The 19,926-nt window shown below is 45.9% G+C and overlaps 1 protein-coding gene across 1 annotated transcript; it reads right to left on the bottom strand.

Moving 5' to 3' along the window:
* Nucleotides 1–9,788: 9,788 nt before the first annotated feature.
* Nucleotides 9,789–19,431, bottom strand: LOC148144517 (putative G protein-coupled receptor 139). Its single transcript, XM_087975372.1, has 2 exons — nt 19,272–19,431; nt 9,789–10,687 (listed from the first exon to the last, which is right to left on the bottom strand). Exons 1-2 carry the CDS (start codon nt 19,429–19,431, stop codon nt 9,789–9,791), a joined length of 1,059 nt encoding a protein of 352 aa, XP_087831498.1.
* Between the last annotated feature and the right edge of the window lie 495 nt (nt 19,432–19,926).

Raw genomic sequence — 19,926 nt, 5'->3', positions numbered from 1 at the left:
TCCATCCATCTGGAGGACTGGATGATGGATGTAATCGGGGATTGATCCATCTGCCTGGAGGACTGGGTAATGGATGTGATGTGGGATTGATCCATCCCCCTGGAGGACTGGGTGATGGATGTGATGGGGATTGATCCATCTGCCTGGAGGACTGAGTGAGGCGTTTGCATATTCTAAGCCGTGTCTGACTGGGTTTCCTCCGGGTGCTCCGGTTTCCTCCCACAATCCAAGGATGCTTGTGTTCGTTGAATTGGCCGTGCTAAATTGCCCGTAATGTTAGGTGCATTAGTCGGGGGTAAATATGGGTAATGGGTCTGGGTGGATTACTCTTCAGAGGATTGGTGTGGTCTTGTTAGGCCATAGTACATATTTCCATACTTTAGGAAATCTAATCTGGAAGACATCCTGCATGCTTTGTCTTCATTAGCCGGGGACGGGGTTGGGGGTGGGGGTGCATGAAGTGCAAGAATTGTGAAGACATTTTGCAGCAACATAAAACCCTCGTTACGTCACGTTCGGGGTTATCCTGTGCAGTTTTGGGGCCCACTGTTATGGACTAGGCAAGACCACTCAAAACATTCTAAAGCAGGCAGCCCCAGATCATAGCTTTGCAATTTGGTAAGTGTACAGTGAAAATTACCCGGAGTATGTGAGCGACGTTGACTACCAGGTTAAAAACAGACAAAAAGTTTATTCACAAGATTACACAATGAAACACAAAGAACAGGATAAAGAACATCTACAGAACTCAGCCTATGCAACTAGACTTAATTATGCTGTTCCGCATATACACAATAGCCCCAATAACCAAAGTCCCTTAAAAACCAGTAAAATGGAACACATGCTTACAGGTTGAAGTTAGAAGAGAGAGAGAGTTTCCACACAGCTCACTGATGCATTCCCAACCTGCACATCTCTGGGCACTATGGGTAATTTAGCATAGCCAATCCTCCCTAACCTGCACATCACTGGGCACTATGGGTAATTTTTGCATGAGCTGAAAATGTGTTGCTGGAAAAGCGCAGCAGGTCAGGCAGCATCCAGGGAACAGGAGAATCGACGTTTCGGGCATAAGCCCTTCTTCAGGAATTTTTGCATGGCCAATCCACCCTAACCTGCACATCCCTGGGCACTTTGGGTAATTTAGCAAGGCCAATCCACTCTAACCTGCAAATCCCTGGACACTGTGGCTAATTTAGCACGGCCGATCCACCCTAATCTGCACATCCCTGGGCACTATGTGTAATTTAACATCGCCAATCCACCCTAACCGGCACGTCCCTGGGCACTATGGGTAATTTAGCAGGGCCAATCCACACTAACCTGCACATCCCTGGGCACTATGGGTAATTTAGCACGGCCAATGCACCCTGACCTAGATATTCATGGGCACTTTGGGTAATTTAGCATGGCCAATCCACCCTGACCTAGACATCCCTGGGCACTATGGGTAATTTAGCACGGCCAATGCACCCTGACCTAGACATCACTGGGCACTATGGGTAATTTAGCACGGCCAATCCATCCTGACCTAGATATTCATGGGCACTTTGGGTAATTTAGCATGGCCAATCCACCCTAACCTACACATCCCTGGGCACTATGGGTAATTTAGCACGGCCAATGCACCCTGACCTAGACATCTCTGGGCACTTTGGGTAATTTAGCATGGCCAATCCACCCTAACCTACACATCCCTGGGCACTATGGGTAATTTAGCATGGCCAATCCACCCTAACCTGCCCATCCCTGGGCACTATGGGTTATTTAGCACGGCCAATCCACCCTGACCTAGACATCCTAGGGTCAAACCCACGCAGTCATTGGGGGCGAATGTGCAAATACCACACAGACAGTTGCCCCGAGGCTGGAATTGAAACCGGGCCCCTGGCACTGGGAGGCAGCAGGTTCTAACCGCTGAGTTACAGTGACGCCCAGGGGGATGTGCGGAGAAAGTTCTTCATGGAGAGAGTGACAAGGGCCTGGAATACACTGGCAGAAAAGCTAATGGAAACAGGCACACAGTTGACATTTAGGAGGCTAAAGGATGTAACTGATCACTGTCAGTCCGAGGGTGAAGGTGGCCCACGGAATTCCTGATCTTGCCTCAGTAAAACAGTCACTTCAAAACAATTCTTGCCCTTCATGGCCAATTGACACGAATTCCAGTAAAATAAACGTGAAGGAGTTGAGAGCTTCTTCATTTCTATGCCATTAGGTGCTCAAATGGAGGCCTAGTGTTCTGCCGGAGGGAGAAGTCTGACCTTCTTTGAAGAAAGGAAACACCTATTCAACTTGAGAGGTTTCACTGATGCTGCCTGGGCTTGGCTGGAAGGAAAAGCTGTAACTGCTGCAGTGGCATGGCGAGACCAACAGGGGGAGGCATTGCAACATGTTCAACACAAGAGGGACAAAACGCACAGAGAGAACAAGATAACATTGATTTAGAGATGCCGGTGTTGGACTGGGGTGTACAAAGTTAAAAATCACACAACAGGTGATCACCATTGAACTACACACACACACACACACACACACACACACAGATATTCCTACACACACACACTCTCTCACATACACACGGACACTGGTACACACAGACGGGCACACAGACACCCACACACACCCTCATAGACACACACACTCCCACACTCACACATGCACCCCCTCACAGACTTAAGACACTCTGCACTCACTACACACTCATACACACACGCACACACTTTCTCACACTCACAACCCCCACCCCAGATAGACAGACACACACACAGACAGACAAAGACCCACATGCACACATATATTTTGTGGGGTGAATTTGTACTTGCAGAGTTACATTGCACTTTGCTCAAAAACTGCATACCTTCATGTAGAACTCTGAGCTCAAAAACTGCATGAATTTATGTAAAACTCTGTTATCTCACTTTTTAGATTAGAATCAATCTAAACATCAGGTCATAGACAAAAAACACAGGGGTCGAACACCTTCAACATATTGTCTAGCTATCACCATTGTTAACAGCTAACCCGCGAATGCAACTTAAAAAAAAGGGTTTTGTGATTTACACATGAAAGAAGTGAAACTATCACTGTATTCTAACAGGGTAAAGGCTTAACAGACAATCAATTTTTCAATGTATAATTTCAGTTACATCACACTGTAAATTTTTGCTATAAATTCTGTGTTACGATCGAGCCCTCCACAATCACCTGATGAAGGAGAATCGCTCCAAAAGCTAGTCTGCTTCCAATTAAACCTGTTGGACTATAACGTGGTGTTGTGTGATTTTTTAACTTAGATTAGATTGGATTCCCTTGTTGGGCCGAAGGGTCTGTTTCCACACTGACTCTCGAAAGATTAACCCACCCAGACACTCTGACTAATGCACCTAACACTATGGGCAATCTAGCACGGCCAATTCACCTGACCTGCACATCTTTGGACTGTGGGAGGAAACCGGAGCATCCGGAGAAAACCCACACAGACACAGGGAGAACGTGCAAACTCCACACAGCGAGTTGGCCGAGGCTGGCATCGAACCTGGGACCCTGGTGCTGTGAGGCAGCAGTGCGAGCCACTGAGCAACCATGCCACCCTAAAGCGAGAGAGAGAGTGAGCCGATATGTATCATGTTTTAATTCATTCCTTCAAACCTCCCTTCAGGACAATGCACGTCTCATTGCAGACAGAGCTGGTCACACAGACACACACAGAGACAGAGACATACAGGATTCACACACACATATGGACATAGACAGACAGACAGGCAGACACACACACGCACTTACACACACACAGAAATATACAGAGCTTCACACACACATACACATAGAGACAGACAGAAACATGCAGAGATTGATACACACAGACAGAAACATACAGAGGTTGACACACACACACACAGACCAACACTCAGTTGTTCACACAAATATATTCACAAATAAACAAGCAGAAACATACAAAGATTGACACACACACAAACATACAGAGGTTGGCACACACAGACACACACATACAATCAGAAACATACACAGATCGATACAGACACACAGACAGCGACAGAAACATACAGAGATCGAGACACGCAGGCAGACGCACACACACATATACAGAGAAACATACAGAGATTGACATTCACACAGACACACACACAAAGACAGAGACAGAAACATATAGAGATTGACACACACACAGAGACAGCGACAGAAATATAGAGATTGACACACACACAGAGACAGAGACAGATCCATATAGAGATTGACACACAGGCACTCAGACATGCACAGAGACAAAAACAGAGTTTAGCATAACGGACCCACGCAGAGATGGAGACATACAGAGATTGACATAGACAGACAGACAGGCACAGATATACAGGCACAGAATGAGAGAGATAGTCAAACATATATATAGGCGAACACATACAGACACAGATACACAGACACAACGTATGGAGACTCTCTCTCTCTCTTTCATGCACATGAACACACACACACACCTTAAGTCCCTCGAGAAATTGTCAGGTTAAGGGTTTATCTGTGTAATAAACTCATGTTTATTTGCAGAATAAACTCATGTTAATTTGCAGAATCTTTTGATTAGTGGCGTTGCCGGCTGAGCCCAGAATTTATCCCCCTCCCCGTCCCTAGTTGCCCCCCCCCCCTTGAGAAGGTGGAGAAGGGTGATCTGCTCCCTTGTCCCACTGCAGTCCATTTGCTGTGGGGTAGACCCACACTCTCCCTCAGGGAGGGAATCCCAGGATTCGGACCCAGGAAGGAATGGCCGATATATTTCCAAATCGGGATTGTGAGGAGCTCGGAGCTGGGGGAACTTGCCGGGGGTGTGTTCCCGTGTATCTCATGCCCCCCCCCCCCCCCCCCCACATTGTCCTTGAAGCTGCAAGTAGCCGTGGGGTTTTGGGAAGATGCTGTCTGAAGGTCCTCAGGGAGTTTCTGCAGTGCGTCTTGTAGAGGATACACACTGCTGCTACTGAGGGTCAGGGGGTGTAGGGAGGGTGGGAGGAGGTGTCTGTGAGTGTGGGGGCCAATCGAGCAGGGGGCTGCTTTGTCCCTGGTCGGTGCCGAGTTTCTCGAGTGTTGTTGGAACTGCCCCCCCCCCCCCCCCCATCCAGGGGTAAGTGGGGAGTATTCCCTCACCCTCCTGACTTGAGTCTTGTTGATGGTGGGACATGGCTTTGGGGAGGGGAGTCAGGAGGGGAGTTACTCGCTGCAGGAATCCCTGCCTCTGACCTGTTCTTGTAACCTCTGGGTTACAGGTCCGTGTCCAGGTCAGTCTCTGGTCAATGGAAACCCTCAGGATGTTGATGGTTGGGAGGGACGAGGATTCAGTGATGGTAACGCCATTGAACGTCAATGGGTGGCGGTGGCGATGGTTAGATTCTCTCTCAATGGTAACCCCCAGGATGTTGATCGTGAAGGGAGGAGCGGGAATGGTGGGGGTGATTCATTGATGGTAACACCATTGAACGTCAACAGGGAATGGCTATATTGTTTCTAATTGGAGATGGGTTATTGCCTGGCATTTGTGGGTTGTGAGTGTTCCTTGCCCCTTGTCAGTCCAAGCCTGGATACTGTCCAGGTTTTAATGCTTTTGGACACGGACTGTTTCAGTGTCTGAGGGAGCGGCGAGTGGAGCTGAACATTGTGTAACCATCAGCGATAATCCCCCACTCCTCACCTTCTGATGGAGGGAGGGGCTTTGCTGAAGCCGCTGGAAATGGTTGGGGCCTAGGACACCACCCTGAGGATAAGCTGCAGAGATATCCCGGAGCTGGGATGTCCCGAAGCTGAGATGTCCTGGCGCTGTGATGTCTGATCTCCAACCATCTTCCTCTGTGCCCGGTGTGACTCTAACCAGCTGAGTGTTTGCCCCCTGCAATATTCATTGATTCCAGTTTTGCCAGGGCTCTGTGATGCCACACTTGGTCTAATGGTTCCAAGGGCTGTCCCTCTCCCCTTCCCTCCCCTCCCCTCTGGATATCAGCTCCTTCTGTTGAACTGAGGCTGGAACGTGGGTCAGGAGCTGACAGAGCCCAAACCGGGTGTCACTGAGCAGGTCATTGCTGGGCTGGTGCGGCGTGATCGCTCTGTTACTGACACCTTCCGTCACTTTACTGATGATCAAGAGGAGTCTAGTGGGGAGGGAAGACGTTGGCATTGATTTGTCCTGCTTTTTGTGTACAAGAAATGCCTGTGCAGTTTCCCACATGATCTGGTGGATGCCGGTGTTGTCACTGCACTGGAGCAGCTTGGCGAGGGGAGCGGCGAGTTCTGGAGCACAAGTCTTCAGTCCCATTGCGGGGATATTGTCAGGGCCCCTAGATTATGCAGTACACAGTGTCTCCACACATTTATTGATATCACGTGTAGTGAATAGCATTTGCTTAAAACTGGTATCTATGATGCTGGGTACCATTGGAAGACGTCGAGATGGATCATTCACTCGACATTTTGGGCTGAAGATGCTGTGAAAGCTTCGGCCTTATCTTTTGCACTGATTTGCTGGGCTCCACCATCACTGAGGATGGGTGCGGATCCGACTCCTCCATTCAGTTGTTTAATTGTCCACCAGCATTCACGACTGGATGTGGCAGGACTGCAGAGCTTAGATCTTATGTATTACTTGAAATCTCCCTGGCCTATGACAGAGAGGTGAACAGCTATATAAACACATGTGGATATTATGTTCATTTTGAATTACTGCACTGAAGTGGATCCATTCAGAATTTTGTTTAAAAAACCCCAAAACTTGAACGGGATAAGGAATGTCAGAAAGTGACTTTGACAGTTTGAATGCTGTGTTGTCTAACATTCCAAATGGAGCAGGATGAAATCATACTAAAACACGTCAAACGGCTTCTGATATAAATAGTGTTGTTCGTGGTGCAGGGTGAGATGGGAATCAAATGACCAATCTGGCATTTTTGATGAAAACTAAGAGCAAGCCAAAACAAGTTTTTGTCATTCACATAAATGATTTGGATGCGAGCATGAGAGGTACAGTTAGTAAGTTTGCAGATGACATCAAAATTGGAGGTGTAGTGGACAACGAAGAGGGTTACCTCAGACTACGACAGGATCTGGACCAGATGGGCCAATGTGCTGAGAAGTGACAGATGGAGTTTAATTCAGATAAATGCGAGGTGCTGCATTTTGGGAAAGCAAGTCTTAGCAGGAGGTCATGTTGCGGCTGTACAGGACATTGGTTAGGCCACTGTTGGAATATTGCGTGCAGTTCTGGTCTCCTTCCTATCGGAAAGATGTTGTGAAACTTGAAAAGGTTCAGAAAAGATTTACAAGGATGTTACCAGGGTTGGAGGATCTGAGCTACAGGGAGAGGCTGATCAGGCTGGCGCTGTTTTCCCTGGAGCGTCGGAGGCTGAGGGATGACCTTATAGAGGTTTACAAAATTATGAAGTGACATGGAGAGGGTAAATAGACAAAATCTATTCCCTGGGGCCGGGGGAGTCCAGAACTAGAGGTCATAAGTTTAGGGTGAGAGGGGGAAGATGTAAAAGAGACCTAAGGGGCAACTTTTTTCACTCAGAATGTGCTACGAAAATGGAATGAGCTGCCAGAGGATGTGGTGGAGGCTGGTACAATTGCACATTTAAGAGGCATTTGGATGGGTATGATGAATAGGAAGTGTTTGGAGGGATATGGGCCGGGTGCTGGCAGGTGTGACTAGATTGGGTTGGGATATCTGGTCAGCATGGACGGGTTGGCCCGAAGGGTCTGTTTCCATGCTGTATATCTCTATGACTCTATGTCTCTAAAAAAAAAACTGTGGCAAAAGAGAGTGAGTTCGATACTGGCTCTGCAACAATTTGCAGTCATCATACTTACGCGTTTGGAACAGGCATGATGGGTGCAATGGCCTGTAAATTCTGTCCTGTAATCTCTACGGTGTTTCACCATTCTGCAGAAGCTGTTTTGTACTAATCATAACGTCATGACTGAACTACTGACGTTTCACAACAAAGGTGTGAAGATGCTCCATTGAAGTTTATTACTTGTACAGTGTCACAGTGGTTGAAATTACAAGAGGCAACATGATGGGAAACAGACACAATAGACATGCACTAGTGCAGGTAAGGATTGTTGTGGAAAAGTCACTATGTGGTTACGGTGAACATGTTCTTACATTTGAAATGAAACCTCGATAGTAAAACAGGAATTGTGCTCAGAAGTAACTATCCTATGGAATGAGATTGCTTTTTGAATATCGCGTCTTCTTTATCTTACCCCGGGGAATTGTGATAGAAACACATCAGATATTGTTATTGCTTGAGACATTAGCTTGAAATGGATAGAACGTGGGGCTTGGCTTTCAGTTCAGTGAAGAGAGTCATTTATTGATTTTGATAAGGTCTTGGAGTTCTGTTTGAACAGTGAGTTAAATTAAGAACGTTTCCAAAAAGTCATGAAATGTTTTCCCCCCCAGAAATAGCTGGACAACACTGGTGTGGTCATGATTGAGATTTAAGCTGAATTGAGTTTTATTACACAGAAAGTGTGAGAGGACTCCAGACATTACCCAGACAGAATTGAAAGTCATTTTAGAGAGGGAGCTTTGTTCAGCGAGATGTGCTCCTTTGCAGCAGAGGTACTATTTAACGTCAATCACCATGGTGCTCAAGGCCCGTGATGGTGGTGGTAGTGGTGGTGTGTGTGTGTGTGTGTGTGTGTGTGTGTGTGTGTGTGTGTGTGTGTGTGTGTGTGTGTGTGTGTGTGTGTGTGTGTGTGTGTGTGTGTGTGTGTGTGTGTGTGTTGGGGGCGGAGGCGGTGGTAGAAAATACCCCTTTCTTTTTGGAAGAAAGACAGAAAGTGAACTCTGTTCATCCATCAGACGAGGAGGCATGCTGGCGAATCCCTTCAGCTTCAAACACATCCTTCCTACAGTGTAGCGAACCAGACTCGACACCACACTATCGGAAGGTAAGACTATTCAGTGAGGTTTGGGTGTCCACAATCATGCCCGTTTTCGGAAACGTGAATTGAATCCTTTCCTCTGAAACTTTTAATGAGGACATTCCAAACAGCTCTTGCGTGTTAGAATGAAGTTTGGAGTTTTCCTTCTTTGGTCTGAACCTCTCGGTCTTTTGTTCAAAGTACATTGACAGTCCCTTAAGTTCAGGAACTGATCACCATGGCAACCAAATGGTGTTGCCAAACCAGGGTTGACTGTGGGATTTGACTTGCCCAGTTTTGTTCCCATCATCTGGGTCATCCCTCTAATTCCTTCCCTCCCTCTGATCTTCACCCCACTCCACATCTCCGCGTCTCACTCTCTGTATAAATTCCTGACAACTAGCAAAATTATGGTCTGGGTTACCTTCTAAAAATGTTTTGAGGGGGTCAGACCTAGTCTGTAACACTTATTACTCCTTTACCTCTCTCCCTCTCCATTCCTCTCACATTATATCTCTCACATGTGCCCTCTCCCCATTTCTCGCTATCATTCCTTATTTTCTTCATTCTAACTCTCGTTCCTCCTTTCTGCCTTTCTCCTACTCCCTTTCAATCTCTCGGACCTAGTCGGTCTCTGACACACCCTTTCTGACCAATTAGCATGCCATCTCGATTTCAGTCGCTCAATCTCTCTCTCTGTCTGCTTTCATTTCTCTGTTTCTGCCCAATCCCCGTCCATCTCTATTTGCTGAAATTGAGGAATTGGGAACTTGAGCATAGCGGTGACCCCACTTAATTTCTCCCAATACTTCTCGTCTGTCCCCACATCCTCACCATAAGACACTGTTGGAAATGACTGATCAATGAATGAGTTGAAGAATTGTATTGAAAGGATGTTTTAGCACATTCTGGAACTGCTCTCTGAACTTAGTCTGGGTAACAGCATATATCCCAGTGTTTGTGCAGCAGCTCAAGAGCTGCAGCATGAAGCCTAAGTCAAGCACATATCTATCTATCCAGACAGATTGATATCCCAAGCGCCACATCCGTCTCCATATGGAATAAACCATTAACAGTGACCACAACAGGATGAAATTGGTCGACATAGCGAACAGTAAAATGATCGATTTTTTTCGACTCTCCATCTCTGCGTCTCTCGATCTCTTCCCACTGCTTCGAGCCCAAAGTCTGCGGCGAGCTCTGCTGGCCATTGCAATGTGCCTTACAGTGAAAACATTGAGCAGCAAAATTAACGCAAACGGGATGCAGGGGTTGAGGATGTTGTGGGCGAACTCAAATGCTGCCCAAACTGGAGAATTGGTAACATTCACCCTGATGAAACAGAACCAGGGGTAGTTCTGCATCCAATACCAGCCACTGAACATAAAGTACCAGAAAAGGTTCTTTGAGGAGCTCAGCACAGACACTGTCCCCAGAACCACAGCCGCCGTTTTCTCATTGCAATATTTACTTTTCAGCTTCTGGCAACAAATGGCCACAAATCGATCAAAGGTGAAGCTGACGGTGAACCAGACAGAACAGTCAGTGGCTGCATAAAGCAGGACAGCGTGGATATTACACACGCGGATTCTGTGAAGGAAAGTAAACTGGCCACGATAAACAATCGGAATGTGTCTCAATATCAGGTCGAGGATAACCACCAGTTGATCCGCCACTACCATAGCTGACAGGTAACGTGTAATACATTTGGAGAGACCACATTTGTTGCAGGATAGAATCATAATCGTCAGAAAGTTAACTGTGTGGAATGGAAAACAAACAAACAAAAATGAAATTACCCATCTGTCCCGGGTACATTTAACAGTTTTAGCGAGGTGTTATCCATTTTTTATACAGTTCTAATGCTTCCAGTGATACACTTAAATTACAGCATGATGAATAATAAGTAAACAGAACAGCTGTCAGTCGGGAGAGATCAAACCACAACAGCTGTAAGTAAATAGTCAATAAATCAGGAATGCCGATGGGACGTGAGGTGGGGCCATGGGACAATGGGCTAATGGTTGAAAGTTAGGACAACGGGAGAATTGGAGAGATGCACATAGCGTTAACAAAAATGCAATAGCTGTGGTGAAGATGGGAAGGAAGAAAAGATTTTCACGGAACAAGTCACCAGCGGCACATAAGAACTTCAAGGGGGTTCGCGGGCAGACGTGAGTGCAGTGACCATCATTGAACAGACGGTGCGTGGGCAGCTGATATGTCTGAAGGTGAATAAATTGTCTTGACCCGATAGAATTCACTGAGAGTTCGGAAGGAGAGAGGTGAGAAGATTGTAGCGGCATATTTCAGGAATCACTGGAGTCAGAGAGGGTCACAGAGGACTGGGAAAGGGCTAGCATAACACCCCTGTTTAAGAAAGGAGTGAGGCAGAAGAGAGGAAACTATGGACTGGTTAATCTGTCCTCAGGCATTGGTACGATTTTAGAGTCCATTATGAGATACAAAACTGTGGAGTACTTGGAAACCCACTCTTAAATAAGGCTGAATCAGCACGTCTTCATCAAGGGGAGGTCATATATGACAGGTCCGTTAGGAGACTTTGAGTAACTAATGAGCACGTTAGACAACGGAGAGCCAGTGGATGCAATCAGTTTGAATTTGGAGATGGAGCTTGATGAGAAACCCGTCGGGAAGTTGCTGAAGATCATCAGGGCCCATGGTGTTCCACGTGCAATCTGATGGATTACCTGTGTTTCCTCAGACTGCATGCTAAATGTATTCTGCAAAAGACGGAGAGGTGAATATCACTCAAATAGCATCAGGTAGATATGGTCACCAGGCTTCAGTAGTTAGCACTGTGTGTAGTATCACCACCTGAGGTGCCAGGTAAAGGAGCTGGACAGGGACTTCAGGAAGTAGAGTGGAGGACACACCCTTGTCTGTATCAGTGGTGCTGAGGTGGAGTGGTCAAGAACTCCGTGTTGCTCGGAATAAATACCACCAACAATCTATCCTGCACCAACTACATCGACGGTACGGTTAAGAAATCAGGCCAGTGCTTGTACTTACTCTGAAGGCTAATGATTTTCATCTTGTTCAAATAACTCGGACCTTTTCTTTGTTATAAATGTACGATAGGAAGCAGAACAGCGAGGGATTGTAACTTCCCTGCCCAAGACAACAGGAATTACAGAGAACTGTGTACACAGCCCAGTCCATCATGAAAACCAGCCTTCCACTCACTGACTCGATCTACCCTTCCCGCTGCCTCGGGAAAGCATCCAAAATCATCAAAGACCCCTCCCCACTCGGTGCAACTCTCTTCCACCCTCTTCCACAGGGCAGATAATTGAATAATTTGAAAACAGATAGTAACAGATTCAAGAACCAGTTCTTTGCTTCTGTCATCAGACGTTTGGATGGAGCTCGCACGGCCGGCACGGTGGCTGAGTGGTTGTCATTGCTGCCACATCACGCCATGATTCCAGCATTGGGCGACTGTCCGTCTTGAGTTTGCACATTCTCCACGTGTCTGTGTGGGGTTCCTTCACGTGCTTTTCTTTGCTTCCACAGTCCAAACAAATGCAGGTTAGGGTGGATTGGCTATCCTAAATTGCCCCCAGAGAGCAGAAGAATGTGTAGATACATTAGTTGGGGTAAGTATAGGCTAGGAGGAATGGGTCTGAGTGAGTTACTCTCCAGAGGGTCAGTGTGGGCTGAATGGCACTGTCTCGATTCCATACTTATTAGTGTTGACCTTTCTCTGTAGCTGTAACACTATACTCTGCAGTTTGATGTATGTATGTCATGTATAATTTGGATGGGACACAAAACAACGCTTCTCATTGTATCGAGGTGCACGTGACAATAATCACATCAACTCAAATGGGATTTAGAGGATTGCATCGTTGTCAGTGTGAGAGAGGAAAGGTGAACACTGGAAACATTGATTAAGATTTGTGGCTCATAGAGATTGTAGGTGGGTGCGATGAATTAAGTCTCGAGAGGTAACTAGTACCATATGGAAATTGAAAATAAACTCGACCATTCACGTGAGCATTTACATAGGAAGTGATGGTTATTTATCTCCCTCAGAGTGCTCTGTCATTCAAGGTCATGGCTGGGGCTGAATGTTCACATTTCCTGACGACCTCTTAAACTTGGTAAGTTTGCGCCGCAGTTCATTGTGAAGAATCCATCCACCTTTCCCTTAAAAAAGTCTACGTACTCAGCTACCACCAACCTTTTAAATTAAAGACTATCATCGAGTCAGAGAGTCGTACTGCACAGGAAGAGATGTTTCAGTTCCAACTCGTCTGCACTGACCAGGCATCCCAATCTGATCGAGTTCCATTTCCCTGCACTTGGCTCCCATCCCTGTAAACCGTTCCTATTGATGTACCCATCCAGATGCCTTTTCAATGTTGTAATTATACCAGCCTCCTCTGATAGCTCATTCCATCCGCACACCACCCTCTGCATGAAACAAACATACACCCTCCAGGTCCATTTTAAATCTTTCGCCTTTGACCTGTGCCCTCTGGTTTTTGACCCCCCTCCCCACTCTCCGATTAAGACCTTGAATATTTACCCTACCTATGCACATCATGATTTTACAAACCCTTGAAACGTGAGCACTGAGCCTCCAAAACTCCAGAGAAAATAGTCCCAGCCTATTCAGACCCTCCCAATAGCTCAAACCTTCAATGCTTCGTCCTCCAACCTTTACATTTTTGATAATTATTAACCCCAGTTACATTACAATTGGTCTGTCTTCAAAATATGTGAACTGGCACTTCATTCTGAAGATCAAGTCTTATTTTGGAAGGGAGTGGCCATTTACTCCTATTTAATGCAGGTATTTTACATCCAGGCCACTTAATCAACGGAGTAAAACGAATTGGGAAACTGATATGACAGTTCCTTAATTTGTGAAATATAATTCTTGGAACTGTTTGTTAAAATAGTTAATCGTGTTGATGTCGTTCAGGCACAAAGGTAGATTATTGATCTGAAGCATGCTGTAAATTTTAATTCAAGGTTATATCAATAAAATCGGCTCTACAGCTGAATAAGTAACGACTAATCAGCAAGTCTATTAACCGTCAGGTTTACTGAAGGTTGGTGTAAAGACTTCTAGCTTGGAAACTAGTTGCCGTGGTTGTGGGGATGTTCGCTGAGTTGGGAAGTTGATTTGCAGGCATTTTGTGCCTTCAGTAGTTTTCTCCAATCTCTTTGCTCAAATGTCTTTCCATGATTACACGGAACATCAAAGATATACAACAGTGAGCATTCTAGACCGATCATGATGGAAGGAAGGTACCCTTTACCACTCCGTGCTTTTAAGTATTGTCTATCTATCAGTGCACCGAATATACAACAAAAAAAACCAACGATCTACCGTGAGATGGCTTTGCAAAACTAAACCTCACGTTGTGTTTATGGGTCTGCTTGCCGAGGTGGGAAGCCGTTTCATCCCCTGTCTGGGTGACACCTTCAGTGTTTTGTAGCCTCCTATTAAGCGCTGTTGTACTCTGTCTTGTGGATGAGGACATGCCACGACCTAACTCACTATCCACGCTTCCCCACATAAAGGAACACCTCTCAGATCTGACAGCTAGACCTCTCCGAAACGCTCAGATTGATGACAGCCCATAAACCAACAGCCAGGCTGAGACACTAACCCACCTGTACAAAAGACCCTAAACCTCTGATGTGTAAGACTGACATATTTTACAGGATTCCATGCAAAGACTGCACGGGACACGATATAGGGCAAACAGGCAGACAACAACCAATCCACATCCACGAACACCAACCAGCCACTAAACATCACGACTAGTAACCATATACACAGATAACAAGGGGCACAAATTCGACTGGGACAACACAACCTTCATAGAACAAGAACAACCATGGGACAGCCAAAGAATTCCAGGAAGTATGGCACTTCTCCACGGACTCTGTCAACAAGCACTTTGACCTGGACCCAATATACCGACCGCTACAACGAACAACCGGAACCGACGACCGGAAGCAGCAGAAACGGAACCAAATAAATTCTAGAAGATACAGTACAGCGCTTCACAGGAGGCTCCAAAGCACTGACAGTGGATTAAACAACTTCCCACCTCGGCAAGCAGATCCAGAAACACAATGTGAGGTTTAGTTTTGCAAAGCCATCTCACGGTAGATAGTTGGTTTTTTTGTTGTATATTCGGTGCACTGATAGATAGACTATACTTAAAAGCACGGAGTGGTAACAGGGTACCTTCCTTCCGTCATGATCTGTCTAGAATGCTCACTGTTGTATATCTTTGATGTTCCGTGTAATCATGGAAAGTCATTTGAGCAAAGAGATTGGAGAAAACTACTTTATTTGTATCTCTGAGAAGTGCTCCAAGCTCTAAAACTCCTTCTGAAATCACTTCGAAAACAATCAGATTCATGCAAACCGAGATCTTCAAAATCATCACCCAACCTTAGAAAAACAATCTTGATCATTCCAACCTCCCTAAGCATGGGATCTCCAACCGCCTCTCCTCAAAATTACTTGTACAGATTTACTATTAATACCCAATTCACTCCCTTAGAGTTCCTAAACTTTAAAATGTTCATCCCATCAGATTCAGCAAGTCTGTTGTTTAAATTCCCTCCTAGAAGTCCCAATGGATACCAATGAAGTGGATCTCTAACTTACCAAGCAGACCCATCTCCGTCCTGCTGCTCCATGTGATCTTAACCATGCTGTTCCCCAAAGCATTGACTTATTCTGGTGGTTTCTTAACAGAGCTGGCGGGTCAGCACTGGCTGTTTAAATACTCTGTTACCCGCCCCATGCTTGGACATAGAACCCGGTGGATAATTGTACAATCCAAAGTTTTGAATCCTCCACCACCTTGATTTTCTTTGGCTGCCGTGGCGTTCTCCGACTTAAAACCATGAAGCGAACATAGTTTCCTGCAGATCAACACTTGCAAAGTATTCTGCCTCACTCTTTAATTGAGACATTGCAAGTCAGGTGCCAATCCCATCCCTCTGATGTTCCGTGTTCCCCTTGATGCAACATTTTAATCCAGACGCCTGGAACATGAGGAGGAAATCCTGCAGTCAATTGTCTTGCTGCAGCTCATCTCATGGAAAAGCGCAAAGTGTGTCAGGAATTGACTAACATTATACCCTGCATGCCTTCTACTTCTGCACTACCAATTACAACTGATAACACCTCTTACCTCCAACTCACACGTGACACTCTTAAACAACACAGATAAAACGCACAAACACGCACACACAGACAGATACACACACTCATACACAAAGACATACTCTCTCACACACAGAAGCACACATACACACACACGCTCTCGTACACATACACACTCATGCACACAGACTCATACACACACACAAACGCGCACACACAGACAAATACACACACGCAGACGCACTCTCTCTCACACACAGAAGCACACACACACACACGCACTCGTGAACATACACACTCATGCGCACACACAGACAGATGCACACTCTCACACACAGACGCACTCTCTCTCACCCACAGGAGCACACAGGCACATGCACTCACACGCATCCACACAGACTCATACACACGCAAACACACAATCGCACACATACCAGAATGATATACAGACTGATACACACAGACACACACTCTCACATGCAGAAGCACACATACACTCGCACTCATACACATACACACTCATGCACACACACACACACACGTGCTAAACGTATTCCAGAACATGTCGTGGGTCAGCAAATGTTCGAGTACTTTTTCCCAGTGCCCAAGATCCCATTAACTTGTAGAAATGCTGAAAGTCTCATACAGATTTGGCTTCTCCTGCACGTCGACTGAATCTAATAAAATGTCGTATATTCAGCAGAAACACAGTTTGCTACTCAAACAGTAATGTCAGAAGTTCTCCCCCGTATGAAAACTCCTATCTTATCATCGATGCAAATCTGGAATTAAGCTGATACAGCAATCGCACCTTTGCCCCACAAGGCCTTGAAACTGATAGTCTGCCTTTCCATAGAGCACTGACCATTCATGACAAATCCAATGCACAAATCTACTGGCAAACTATGAAATGAAGACCCATTATTTCAATCAAACAGAGACTTAATATTTCAATGCCCTTTTGGTCCATTGTGTTGCATTATGGTAAGAGAAATCAGTGCAGAACTTTTACACAGCGAATGGTGGGGCACTGGGGTTTGTTATCGATCATAGGGACCGGGGGTGGGGGTGTGTGCAGGTACACAGGTAGTCAAGAAGATGAAGAAGGCATCTGGTCCGCTTGCTTTCTTCGGTTATAGCGTTGAGTCTGGGAGTTGGGGTCTCACGTCACGGTTGTACAGGACATTAATGCGGCTACAAAAGGAATACTGAGTTCAGTTTTGTTCGCCCTGCTGCGGCAAGGATGTCATTTAACTGGAAAGTGTCCAGAAAGCTAATACGAGGATGTGACTTGAACTGGATAGTTTGAAATATGTGGAGAGTCTTGGGATTTTGTTCTGGGCAGCGACATGCGCCCTAACAGAGATTTACAAAATCATGAGAGGCACAGATACGGTGAATAAGCCAAGGTCTTGTCACTCAGGTACTGGAGTCCACCAATGCATGACATCGGTTTAAGGTGAGAGGGGAATGATTTACAAAGGAACTGAGGGGCACCTTTTCCACACGGAAGGTTCGTTAGTGCATGGAACGAGCTGCCAGAGGAGGTGGTACAGGCAGGTGCTGGGGAAAGTGGGGAACTGCAGATGCTGGAGATCAGAGTCGAGAGTGTGGCGTTGTGGAAAGATCCTGATGAAGGGCTTTTGCCCGAAACGTCAATTCCCCTGTTCCTCAGATGCTGCCTGACCGGCTGTGCTTTTCCAGCATCACACTCTTCGACGACAGGCAGACACATTTACAACAGAGGAGACGTTTGGACAGCTGCGGGAATAGGAATGGTTGACAGGGATGTGTGTCAATCGCAGGCAAATGGGACTAGTTTAGTTCAGTTTTAGAAACCGGGTCTACCTGGATGGGGGAGACTGTAGAGTCTGTTTCCACGCTGCCTTACCGTATGACTGTGCTGATAAAAAGTTACATATTCAATTTTCTGCTTCATTGAACTACAGATGGGCTATCTGAAAGCAGCATGTTTATTCTGGGTTCGTCTATGTCAGATTGTATGTGAGGAATTCAGGACAGAACACTTGTTTTTTTTAATGTGAACTGAGGGTTACTACAATGCAGTATCAAATGATTAAAGGGGAATCACATCAAACTAAAGTTTGAAAAGTTGAACAAAGGGGGGCATTGAAATGAAAGATTGAACATGTCGACATGTCTGATCCACTGATAGTTACACATGGCTGAAATACGCTCATGCTGCAGTTTCTTTGTTTTAGTTGCACCTCTGTCCTTGCTAGATCGCTGACAAACCGTTTTCGTGCACTTAAGACACAGAGAATAAACGTTGAAAAAAATTATAAGTTAAGATCGGCTTTCAAAACAAACTAGTCTCGCGAAAATTGCCTAAATCAGTTGACACTGAAACTACATATCTGTCTCGATGGACACCTTTGGATTAATTATCCCAGGTGGCACCTTATTCGTAAGCAGAAACAGTCAAGCTTCTTGAGTGTTGTTCGTGCTGCTGTCTTGTACACAAGTGTGGAATATTCTATCACAGGTCTGACTTGTGAACTCCTGGTTCGGAAGACGCTTTGGGAGCCTGGAGGGGAGTTACACGCTGCAGGACTCCCAGCGTCTGATCTGCTGTTGTAGTCACGGTGTTTATATGGGGCTGGGTCTAGTTCAGTTTCTGGTCTATGGTAACCCCGCCAAGATGTTGATGGGGGCTGTGGGGGAATTCGGTGATGGGAATACTATTGAATATCAAGAAAGCAATGGTTAGATATTGATAATAGTGGGTGAGGGTTGGATTTGGTGATAATGATAGAACTGAACGTAAGGGGGCGACAGTTAGAAACTTTCTTCTTGGAGGTGGTCATCAACTGGTACTTTTCTGGTTACAAATGTTACTTGCCCCTTGTCACCCCAAGCCTGAATATTGTCCTGGTCTTATTGCATCTGAACGCAGACTATTTTATTATCCCAGGACGGTGAGGGATGGGACAGATTTTGGGTCAGGGATTAATAGAGAGAGTGCGGTATCCCAGAGGTAGTGACCCGACTGGACAGCATCAGTTATTGGCTGTTGCCGAGATGTGATTGTTGACAATTGAGCAGAGGTGGTGACTGGCGCAGTGTCTTGCATATTCTCAAAATTATACTGACAGCAACAGAAAGACAGCGCAAAAGTCGTGCTGAAATAAAATCTCTCGGTAGAGAGACTCACCAGGGACTCCAACGAGAGCCAGGAGTGGATAATAACCGGCTTGAATAATATGAAGTGCAGACATAATCCGATGTGTTAATGTTATCCACTTATAGTCTGAGGAAAGCAAGTAAATTGCCATGGATAGACTCCTCTCCGTTCTTGTGCCATTCACCTCCATTGCTCCGAGATTCTGATCTATTCTCTCCCTCTCCCTCTGGAGCTGCTGATCTCGGGCAGTGCGGGAGCTGTTTCTCCGTCTTGCAATATTGTGCTAACATACTGCGAGCAATCCCTTATTAATAGAAACAGTAAGGTCCCCAGGGACACCTGCAGTGAGGATCCACTGGGAGATTTAATGATAGTCACTGAGCACACAGGCTGAGTAAACCCCTTCCAATAAGACATTGTTTTTACTAGCACCATGATATGGAATAGTTCTTGGCCCTGTGTGGGATTTCGGAACAAACTGGTCATTTTCAAAGTGCCAGTCAGTGCAGAGAGGAGACCGTAAGGTTGAGTGCTCGGACCCCAGCTATTTACAATAATGAATTGGAGGTGGGAAGTGAATTCAATATCTACATTTGACAGATGGCACTGCTCAGACCATTGTCCACAGGAGATGGGACGTTATATTGAGGTTGGCTAGGCCACTTGTGGAATATTGTGTACAGTT

Source organism: Chiloscyllium plagiosum, unplaced genomic scaffold (genome assembly GCF_037043375.1).
Source record: "Chiloscyllium plagiosum isolate Xiang-an unplaced genomic scaffold, Cpla_swu_hap1 HiC_scaffold_27, whole genome shotgun sequence".
In the NCBI taxonomy this organism is placed as follows: Eukaryota; Metazoa; Chordata; class Chondrichthyes; order Orectolobiformes; family Hemiscylliidae; genus Chiloscyllium; species Chiloscyllium plagiosum.
Note: the sequence above shows the minus strand (reverse complement) of the source record. Positions and strands in the feature narration are given on the sequence as shown.